At 43.4% G+C, this 12,163-nt stretch overlaps 1 protein-coding gene across 1 annotated transcript in view; it reads left to right on the forward strand.

The window, feature by feature from the left end:
- cntnap5a (contactin associated protein family member 5a) overlaps positions 1-12,163 on the forward strand; it is a 90,843-nt gene that overhangs the window by 10,723 nt on the left and 67,957 nt on the right. Inside the window, exons 2-3 of the mRNA XM_034561728.1 lie at positions 5,210-5,320; positions 6,437-6,630. Coding sequence (XP_034417619.1) covers positions 5,210-5,320; positions 6,437-6,630 — 305 coding nt within the window. The remainder of the gene's footprint in view (positions 1-5,209; positions 5,321-6,436; positions 6,631-12,163) is intronic.

A 12,163-nucleotide genomic window follows, 5' to 3' on the forward strand; every position in this document is an offset into this window, starting at 1 on the left:
ACGGAGTGACTTCCTTCTCTGGTTCCTCCAGCTCATAATCCACGTGCACATCTGTAAAATCAATGCTCTCGTCCAGCACGACGAGCTCGTGCACCTTTGCCAAAACACTTTGGTGCGTCATCATTGTTTGCAAAATGGGAACAGGATCAATGTGGTTTTGGATCGATACCGGTGGAAGTATCTATTTAATTAACCGATTTCTGTCTTTTAATAATCTCTCTCTCCCGCTGCGCGTTGCCGGGACATTTAGTCAAAATAATCACTCGCGCAGCGTCAACGTGGATGAATGGATGAAACCGTTCATCAACGATAAAGTGCAAACATACGCAGCGGTCACTTGCAACAAGGAGTTGGTGTTTTATAAACTAATAATGTGTCCTATTTTGTTGCGTTTAAGATATCTATATATATTTTTCTCTCCCTGATTCTATATTTACTACTTATTGGACCACTTTATATAAATAAATAAAAAAGAAAAAGATAGGAGGTTCATTATTGAAAGGAAGAAAAATATCACAGTATATCACACTAACAGCGTTATTGGCTCTCTAGTGACGGACAGGCGGATCCATTTTAGTCTTTTAATTTATATTTCAGTTCTTTAGACTACGTGAACATAATCAGCACAAACTCCTCCTGTGTGGATATGGATATATTTACATCTAGTTGCATTACTGCATACAGTAAAAAGTATCAATATAAATGTATTATTGTACTTAATATATTTCTATTTTAATGCATTGATGTGAATGTAACTAACTGATAATCTATCAAAATGAATCTGATATTTTGAATTTAAAATCGTAATCTACAAAGTAACATTGGCAAATATTATTTTAAATAGACTTAAATGAGGGTACATAAAATGGAACTACCCCATGAAAGTGCAGTACTTGCATACATGCAGCCACCACTGCTTATCAACATGTCATATCATATTTACTCTTAATTAATCAATGAATGTTTTTTTTAAACATATTTATATACACAATTCCAATGATTAGGAAATAAAGAAAGACTGCATCTCTAATGATGAAGGAACGTCCGCCCGGTTCTCCGATCAATGCGGTCCGTTCCACCGCGAGTGGTTCCTGCAGGACTCTTTAGAGATATGTGAGTACCGGAGCTCTGGAGTTAATCACGCGGGCTTGAGGATCAGGTCTCGGCCCTCGGTCCGTCTCCACCGCACGTTCTACTTTGAGGAGATCCCCTTTGGCCTTTTCTCACATCCCAACATCTGTTTGTGCCTTTCCTGACTGTTTGTGCCTTTCCTGACTGTTTGTGTGTTCCCTGACTGTTTGTGCGGTTTCTGACTGTTTGTGCGTTCCCTGACTGTGCGTTCCCTGACTGTTTGTGTGTTCCCTGACTGTTTGTGCATTCCCTGACTGCTACAGACGGCCCCGTTGCGTGCTACAGACGGCCCCGACGCGTGCTACAGACGGCCCCGTTGCGTGCTACAGACGGCCCCGTTGCGTGCTACAGACGGCCCCGTTGCGTGCTACAAACAGCCCTCTCACGGCGCTACAGACGGCCCTGACGCGTGCTACAGACGGCCCCGTTGCGTGCTACAGGCGGTCCCGTTGCGTGCTACAGACGGCCCTGTTGCGTGCTACAGACGGCCCCGTTGCGTGCTACAGGCGGCCCCGTTGCGTGCTACAGGCGGTCCCGTTGCGTGCTACAGGCGGTCCCGTTGCGTGCTACAGACGGCCCCGTCGCGGCTCTATAGACGGCCCCGTCGCGGCTCTACAGATGGCCCCGTTGCGTGCTACAGACGGCCCCGACGCGTGCTACAGACGGCCCCGTTGCGTGCTACAGGCGGCCCCGTTGCGTGCTACAGGCGGTCCCGTTGCGTGCTACAGGCGGTCCCGTTGCGTGCTACAGACGGCCCCGTCGCGGCTCTATAGACGGCCCCGTCGCGGCTCTACAGATGGCCCCGTTGCGTGCTACAGACGGCCCCGACGCGTGCTACAGACGGCCCCGTTGCGTGCTACAGATGGCCCTGTTGCATGCTACAGACGGCCCCGACGCGTGCTACAGACGGCCCCGTTGCGTGCTACAGATGGCCCTGTTGCATGCTACAGACGGCCCTGACGCGTGCTACAGACGGCCCCGTTGCGGCTCTACAGACGGCGCTCTGTTGTGATAATGGAGTTTGATTTCTTCGTGTAGCCCCATCTGTCTGTGCACTCGGGTTACGGGCCGCGTGCACAGGAAACGCCTGTGAAACACTGAAATGTGCTTTATGAATAACGTAGAACTGAAAGTGGGTGAGTGGGTAGTTTGAAAGACGTGTTTGTTTGTTTGTTTGTTTCAAGTTGCAGACGCGTGCGTGTCCTTGGATTGAAAAGATTATTTCTGTGGCGTTCATCGGAGACTTCATTCATTTTTGAAAATGACACAGATGTGGATTAAAATGACTTTAAAAGGTTTAAGTTATTTTTTTTATAATGAAAATATTTTTCTTTCCCAGCCACAAAAAGGGGGGGGGGGAACAACAATTTATTATAAGAATAAATTCTATCCGCTCAGAATTTCCTCAGTGCATCCCGAACTAGATTCTCCTTCGAGTAACATTTCCTAAAAAACCACCGGGCCGACTTCGGACAATATTTATTCAGAGATGAAGCCGAATGTGTTTGAGCCGTTATTAAAGATTTACATGAGCGGTAGCAACCAATCACTTTGGGGCTGAGTGCAGCAGAGCGGAGGGTGAGATGTTGGTCCTCTTATGTGATAAGCAAAACAGAGAGTGACATTAAAAAGGAAAAAAAGGAGGGTATGAAACGTTGGCGGTATATCGGCGGAAAAAAAACCCTCCGAGAGCCACCGTGACACTTCTCCGCCGACCCATTAAAAAAAACAAACACACCCCATCGTTGTCGCGGCGCTTGTGCGACTGGAAGTGAAAGCTCCTCTGGCGTCAGCTGGTGTACTTATGATTTCAAAAGAGATTAGGCGTTCCCTCCGCGCCGGCGGGTTTGAACGCACGTGTTTTCAGACGCGCGTCTGGCTTCATTTGTGAGATTCGAGCCCCCCCCCCCCCCCAGAAGCCTTTCGCCTCCGGAATCGCGAGTCGGCTTCAGAGGATTTTCAGTTATCCCGCAGGCCGAGGAGCAGCTTTGCAGGCAAATCATCCTCCATCCATAAGTCTCCCTGACTGACAGCCGGGCTCTCGGGCTCCAGAACGGAAATCTGTAAACAACTAACAGGATTCCGTGAGACGGAGGAAACTTCCGACTGCAACCCACGCGGCACTTCACCGCGAGGACACGTGTTCGATTGCCTCGTCAAAGAGGTCCATTAAAGCGGCGAGTCAGGGGGTGGGCGTGGAAAGAAAGAGCATTGGGAGGATGGATGGGTCCATAAAACACGGGACTTTCACCCAGAAGACCAGAGTCCATGTCCTGCATTAAGCCAAAAGACTGATGACTCATTGTGAGTTACATGGCGTTATTACGCTGCTTTCCTTAGCTTGCCTCCTTAATTACATTACACTTTGTTACATTGAGTAACGCTATTATGTCACAAGTACGCAACGTAGCCTCTTACTATGTTAGCATAACATCAATACGTACGTAACGTAGCCTCTTACTACGTCAACATAACTTCAATGCGTACGTAATGTAGCCTCTTACTACGTTAGCATAACATCAATACGTACGTAACATAGCCTTTTCCTACGTCAACATAACTTCAATACGTACATAACGTAGCCTCTTACTACGTTAGCATAACATCAATACGTACGTAACGTAGCCTCTTACTGCGTTAGCATAACTTAAGATACGTACGTAACGTAGCCTCTTACTGCGTTAGCATAACTTAAGATACGTACGTAACGTAGCCTCTTACTGCGTTAGCATAACTTCAATACGTACGTAACATAGGCTGTTTCACTATATAACAAACGTACATATTTTGACCTGAATTACAATATCTTTATCCCAAAACCTAACCAAGAAGTTTCGTCGACCAAAACTAAAGTTTATTTTGAAAAACTGACGCCACAGAGGCTCCCGAGAGCGTCGTAGTTGCCAAACTGCCACAATCGACGAGTCGGGGGAACGCCGACGTCTCCGAGCTGTCTCGAGGTCTCGAGGTCGTTCACCGACGGACGAAGGACCAAAGCTTTCATCTTTCATCTTTCATCGTACGAGAAATCGAAAAAAAAGAAGATTGAGAATTATCCTCCGGGGATCAAAAGTGGGACTCGTGAGACTTTTCGACAGATTACGCGAGTGCTGTGCTGTGCTTGCATAACGACCCCCCCCCCCTCTCCGGCTGTGGTGAGATGGCACGCCGCTCTCCTCATTCCCCCCCCCCTCCCCCCCCCCCCAATGAACATCTGCATCCGCGGCTCAGCCGTAATTTGAGTCTTGGACTAAACAGCTTGATCCACTTTAGTCACACTTGAAATCAGGATTAGAGAAATCTCTTGGCGAGCGATCTGAGAGCCGTCAAATCAGGTCAGTCGGGAAAAAAGAAATGTCTGCGGTGGGTGTGCGCCCAAAAAAAGGGAAGAAGGAGCTCACGCCGACAGCTCCGCTGTGCTCCCGTCTGGCAGATGGACGGCCAATTGCCACTCCAGATGTGCTCGGCATCCATCTGAACTCGGCGTGAAGTCGTATCCCCCCCCCCCCCCCCCCCCAAAAAAAAACAAAAAAACTTTTTAAAAAAAAGGAGGAGTAAACTGCACACTGATGGAGAGAGCGAGCGGAGGGATAATTGTAATCAGGCCGGTGCCAGTTTTCATTACGCTCTCAGATACAGGCCTTAATGCACACTGGGGGGGGGGGGGGGGGGTTTGTTGTTGGACTCGCATGCTCTTATTGTGGCGGGGCAGGCTGGATGAGACTGGCAGGTTCAGATCACTGGACTCCTAATCTATTCCTGCCCGTTGGACGTGATGTAATCTCACACTGCGGGATTAAAGAAAAAGAACACACACACACACACACACACACAGAGATACACACACACACACACACACTTATGCGGACGCACACAAAAGGGAGCCGTGGAGTTTTTTCCGTGCTGTTTTCTGAGGGTCACTGCATGGGTTAATAGACTGTTTGAGGTATTTGAGAACTGGATAAGTGAGGCAGTGATGTTATTCACACACAGCCCCCCCCCCCCCCCCCCAGATGAAGAAAACCACAACACACACACACACACACAGGTTAATGGCCTTCTCTGTCTCCTTCCACAGATAATTGCAACGGTCCTCTGGTGTCCACGTTGCCGCAGTCGTCCTTTCAGGGCTCCTCTCAGTCGTCGGTCGCTTACGCCGCTCACAACGCCAAGCTCAACCGGAGAGACGGTGAGTACGGGGGATGGGGGGGGGTTCGTCACGGCGGTTACCGCGACGATGGAAAAACAACGCTCGTGTGAACCGTTTTTCTTTCCTCTTTTTTTTTTTTTTATCGTCGGGGAAGATGGAAAAATATCTTTAATTGATATTGAAATTGCGATTCATGATTTGCGATATTAGAGAGCTCACAGTTTCATTGGAAAACGTGTTAAAATGATTATTTTTATATTATATTAATATTTCATTTTTTTAAATGGATATTTTGGCCTTCAAACTAATTGTGCCTACTGCCATTTAATTTTATTTTATTTTTTTATACATTTTTTTATACATCCTGGTTAAAACTAAATTACACATTTCATATGTGCTCCGCCCCCTTTCACTCGTCATGGTGACTCCTGACGAGAGATGAAAGAAATGTTCGTGTCTCCGATTGCTTTTTACATTTAATTACATTTAACTCGTGCTTCTGTGTGAGAAGTGAACACTGGTTCTCATTGAGGAGGTTAGTCGAGAAGGCTTTTGAAGCAGTTATAGAATAATACAAAGACGTTTTATTCCCAAGACGGTTATGATAAGAGGTTCTTTTGTATAAAGAACGCGTGTGAATTAGGCCTCCAACTAACCACTCGCACCCTTTTTCATTAACCAAAGCGTCTTTCGGAGGCCGTTTGTCCAAACAATGGAAATCAATGGGTAACGCTGATATATCCTTATTATTTAATGCTCTTAGTCGCTCCTTTAATACAACTTACAGCACCAATGAGCCAAAGAAAAAGCTGCTACAATATTACAATGTTTTCTGGTCGATGATATGAGCATAAAAAGCTTCATTCGTATCATTTTTTTTGTGGGTGTCGTGGAGAGGAAGCTTGAGGAACACGAGTAAACTCGCTCTGCTCTTCGAGAGTTCTCGAGCTCGGCTGCACACGTTTAAAAAAAATAAATTTAAAAAAATAGGAATCGTCTATTTTTTTTCCCCCGAGAAGTGAGACGTCTGACCTTCACCTTGAAGCCTCAGAGGCCAACCAACCCCGGAGGGCTCTATGCTGCTGCTTCTTCTTTCTTCTTCTTGTTGTTGCAACCTGAGCGGTGACTCCCCCCCCCCCCCCTCCCCCCCCCCAGGAGCAGGAGGCTGGTCCCCCGTCGTGACCGAACAAGAGCCCTGGCTCCAGGTGGACCTCAAGGAGCAGATGGAGGTGACGGCCGTGGCCACGCAGGGACGCTTCGACAGCTGGGACTGGGTGGGCGGGTACCTCCTCCTGTACAGCGACACGGGCCGGGCCTGGAAACAGTACAGGCACGAGGACGGCGTGGGGGTGAGTTACTCTGGGTCCTCCGGGGGTTTGATGCTCGAGCTCGGGGTTTGGCAATCTTGATAGAACTTTTTTTTATTTTTTTATTGCAGTTTTTGAGAATTTCCACATATATATATATATATATATATATATATATATATATATATATATATATATATTATTACAACATTAACAGAATCCAAGGAGGGAACAACACGTTTTATTGTCGGCTGTTTATGATTCAAGGGACGGATCCACGTTTTGGGGGAACTGTGCTTATTATTTGCTTTCTTCTTGGAAGAGAAGATCAATACCGGGTTATCCTAGCTTAGCATAAAGACTGGAAGCGGGGGGCAAAGCTAGCTCGGTTCAAATCTCACTGATGCAATATTTGCAGCCCTGAAGATCCGGCCCGACCCCCCACGATGCTGCAGATCTCGTTCGAGCGTGTGAATAAATCAAAATACATTTTATTACAACCCAAAGTCAACAAACAAACTGTCTTATTAAGCATTTAAACCATAAATACAGCTTTAAAAAACGTCTTATTAAGCATTCAAACCATAAATACAGCTTTAAAAAACGTCTTATTAAGCATTTAAACCATAAATACAGCTTTAAAAAATGTCTTATTAAGCATTTAAACCATAAATACAGCTTTAAAAAATGTCTTATTAAGCATTTAAACCATAAATACAGCTTTAAAAAACGTCTTATTAAGCATTTAAACCATAAATACAGCTTTAAAAAATGTCTTATTAAGCATTTAAACCATAAATACAGCTTTAAAAAATGTCTTATTAAGCATTTATACCATAAATAGAGCTTTAAAAACTTTCTTAAGCATTTAAACCATAAATACAGCTTTAAAGTGACGTGAAATATCAACACGATCCTCAGATGTTGAAGTTGAAGTTGTGGGAAAACTGCACGGTTTGTTGATTATGGCGCTCAAATTAAGATCAAAGTAAAATGAAGATGACAAAGTAGCTCATTTAAAAATGAAAACATACCTTCCCACATTAATTAATTGGGAGTCGGGACTTTGTTTTGTTTTTTTATGTTAATTTTTTAAAGCACATTTCATCAGAAATAAAAGGAGAAACCCGACTTGAAGCCCTGACGCTGCTCCTGATAGCCAATCAGCTGCCTCGCCTCGCGGACGTTTATCAACCCGGACAGGAGGGCCTTCCCTTCTGTCACGAGATACATCATCCTCATCCTCCTCATCCTCATCATCCTCATCCTCATCATCGGTCGTGGAGGAAGAGATGAAGAGATGTCGGCACGCGGGTTATTAATCCTTCGTTGTGTCAACGGCTGCTGACGGCTTGTTAAATGTGTTTATTTTTGTTTTGAGAGTTTTTATACCTGGCGGTCCAATTAGCGCGAGAACATCTACTCCTATTTTTAATATTCTGGGTGCGAAACGTCGGGATTAACGTCGTCTTTGTGTGTTTTATCTTCCTGCATAAAGAAGATTGGTGGTTTCAGTTCACTTATTATTTATTTAATATTTAATTTGTGTCGCGCAAAACAAACCAACACAACCACATTCAAAACAAAACAATAAAAAAATACCACAAAAAAAAAAAAAAAGATTAAAAAAAAAAAATAATAATCCAGAACAGAAAGACATTAAAAATAAAAAATTATAATAATAAAACCGAGGAGAGGACGAAAAAAAAACTAGCGGTGTGTTCAGGCTCGAGTGCCAAAATCTGCCTGAGAGCCGCCTCTTAATTCTTCAGACGTGACCGACGGGAGCTCAAGACGCCGCTTTTAGAAACGGGACGTCTTAAAGATTTTTTACACTTCATGAGAATAATTAGCAGAGCCGAATCAAATAGTTTACACGATATTCAACGTTTCCTTTTCTATAAAATGCATTTCCTACTTAATAAAGTCGCCCATGAATATGAGATACGAGCTCATCGTTGCGGGTCGGTTTCCGTGTGTTTTTGGCCGGTTGCGTTCTGTTCGTGCGCCCCCTGGTGTTTCGGGAGAACATTGCACCCGACGCCTTTCGTACGTGTGTGTGTGTGTGTGTGTGTGTGTGTGTGTGTGTGTGGAGCTCTCGCGCCGCGGTCCTCGGAGCGGGGGGTAAACAAAGAGTCGGCGGTGCGTAAACAAAGAGTCGGGGTGTGTAATAATTGGGCCCCGGGTGCTCTGGAACTTCTTTCCTCGTGTGTGTGTGTGTGTGTGTGTGTGTGTGTGTGTGTGTGTGTGTGTTACCTGAACGCCTCTCTGAGAACCGGAGCACGAGGCCCTCCGTAGGAGCGAGGAGCGCCTCTGACAGCTCTGACAACTCGGAAACAGGCCGAACCCCTTTTCTCCAGTCGAGTCACGGACGCGCCGGCTGTGTATTTATAGTCCACATCGAACACGCTGAATAACTTCCATTTCAATTCCAACGCACGGCAATTCTGTCGAATCCTGTCACCGTCCATCATTCTTCATCAATTAGTAGAGGTGCATCTGTTCAGCGTCTGTGTGAGACGCTTCGGTGCATGAACGTTACAAAAAGAACATTACTCGAATACTTCAAAGTGTGTTTAAGAAAATAAATAAATAAAAAGGTTTCCTCAGAGCAGCTTGTGGCATTTTGCAGCGCACATCGTGGACTTCTCCTTCTCCTCTTCCCTAAAGTCGCTTAAACACTCAGCGTGCATGCACCTGTTTGTTTGTTTGTTTGTTTGTTTGTTTGTTTGTTTGTTTGTCAGCTTAACGCTGTTTAAACAGAGCAAGAGGAACGAGCAAGTGGCCGGTTTAGTGTTGGAACGTTGTCTCTGTGTGTGTGTGTATGTGTGTGTGTGTGTGTTAGCCCCGCCCCCCTGCAACACACAGACAGTGAGTGACAGCCAAAGACTGAGACACATTTTCACACCTCTTTAAACTTCGTCAACAACAACAACAACCACCTGCAGAACAACAATCAACAGATCCGTTTCCTCCTTTTAAAATATGACAACAAACACTTCCGGACTCCACCAACCATCTGCACCATTGTTCTTTTGTCATTTTCCATATTTATTTTAGATTAATGTGTCTCGCACGTAAACAAGAGCAAAGAATCATCGTCACGTAGTTCGTGTGACGGACATGAGAGAGAGAGGAAGGAGTATCTTAACACACTTAAATTAATGTCGCACTCAGCAGTTCATAACTCCGTAACGCACACACACACACACACACACAGACACACACACACACACACACACACACAGACCAGGCGTGACGGAGCTTCACACGGACCGGTGCGTGTTTAACGCGCGCTTTCGCAAAAAAAAAAAAAAAAGAACATTTTAAGCCGCCCATCTCATCTTTTGGTGCTCATGCGAATATTTGGATTTATGGTGTAATTTATGGAGTCCGGGAATGAATGTCAGCCAATTAGTCGGAAAGAAAAAAAAAAAACCCTTCTTGTTCTTGTTCTTCTTCTTCTTCTTCTTCCTGAAAGTCACACTCGAGCTGACTAACGACGGCTCGCCGAGACCTTTTGGCTGAGACTTACTCACATCCGTCTGGCATTTGAACAAGTGGAGCTCCGAGGTAACGGCCCGCTGCCAGGAAGCGAGCCGAGGGGACTAATGAGAGAGCAGCAGCTGCCGACATGACTGCTAGCTCTCAGCCGGTCTTAACTAACGGTGAGCCAAATTAGCTCCGCCTAGAAATGAGATCTATTATGAAAAAAAGAAGAATGGGGGAATAAAGGTCGGCAATCCTGGAACTGACAAAAGCTGATGTATTATGTTTTCCCTTCCAGTAGTCTGGTTTAAGGAATATAATCATTATTATTTTTATTTTTATTATTATTATTTTATTATAATATATATATATGTATATTATTATTATTTTTATTTTTATATATATATGTATAAATATTATAATAAAATAATAATATGTTGTATTATTATTATTATTTAATTATAATATATATTTATATATATTATAATAAAATAATAATATGTTTTATTATTATTATTTTATACTATATATATATATTATAATAAATAAATAATAATAAAAATAATATAATAATAATATATATACTTAAAATATCAATGAAAATACATATTAATCTATTTAAGAGAAAATTCTTCTTAATTAATTAATATCTATATTATTATTAATATTTTGTGTGCAAAGTGGCCCTTTTTGTCTTTCACTTAAATCTGGATTTTTCCAGATTGAATTGGAGGTAACTAAATAATCTTCATTCTTGAGCTCAAACACTCTACAATAAGTAAAAACTGAATGTAAATTAAATCACGTAAAGGCTTTAATGCGTCTTAAAACACACACATATATATATATATATATATATATATATATATATATATATATATATATATATACATAACCTCTTCATCGTGATTAATAAAGTGTTCCCTTTGCTTGACTCTCGTGACTCACTGGTTGACAGCAGCCTCCTTCCTGCCTGTCGTGACGTCCTCGTGAAGCACAAGAGGAACATGTGACACGACATCGTGGTTCTCCTCCACGAGCTGACGATAACCCAATTAGTGGGAGCCGGGGGGGCAAATCTCATGTCTGCTGAAGCATTTAGGAGGTGAAACGGGGTGTTTTCCATCAGCTTATACGCTGGGAAAACTCTCTAATGTCTCTTTTTTTTTGTGAAGAAATGCTTAATGGTACTTTTAACCTGTTTTAAATCCCACTTTAACCTAAATTCCTCCGCAAAAATATGAACAATCCGCTCCGTGGTGAGTGAGCTCGACTCTTTGCAAATATTCACAGGTGGGAAGAGGAGCGTCTTCTAGATTACCTTCATTATCCTTATTCAGAAAATCTATTTTAAATGCTGCGGTTGAACAAACGTGTGAAACAGATTCTGGTCCGTGAGGGAGGAGGTGGAGGAATTTGCACATTAATTTCCACGCTTGTTAGCCGTTCAGGTAGACGGGGTTTCTAACGAGGATTAAAAAACGGGGGTTTCGCGTGTGATTGCTGATTTTATCTGAGTAATTGTATCTCGTCTCACGATTTTTTTACAGCCCGGACCGCACAGGGAAATTCAAACAATGTTCTTGGTCGTTGTGGGTATTAAATATGGTGGATGGATCCCACCGTCTATGGTGATCTTGACCCCCCCCCCACACACACACACACACACACACACACCTATGGCCATGAAACGTTGTACAGATGTTCAAAGGTCCCCAGAGGATGAATCAAGACTGACGGCGGTGATCGTGGGGGCGTCGTCACATCAATTATTTAAGTTTTATCCAATATATCCAGCACCAAATATACATAAGCCTCATCTTTATCACTATTTAACGTTAGCAACGCACTACAATAAGGAAGCTTTCACACCTGTAGTTGGTTTCCTCTAAATAACTCCCTGGAACAACAAAGTATACATATATATATATTTTATATATATATATATATATATATATATACAGTATATATATACTATATATATAATATATATATACAGTATAAATATATATATATATATATATATGGAAGATGGCTCTAGAATCAGCACCCTGGACAGCGCTCGCCAATAATGATGTTAAAGTTT

Source organism: Cyclopterus lumpus, chromosome 21 (assembly GCF_009769545.1).
Source record: "Cyclopterus lumpus isolate fCycLum1 chromosome 21, fCycLum1.pri, whole genome shotgun sequence".
Classification (NCBI taxonomy): domain Eukaryota; kingdom Metazoa; phylum Chordata; class Actinopteri; order Perciformes; family Cyclopteridae; genus Cyclopterus; species Cyclopterus lumpus.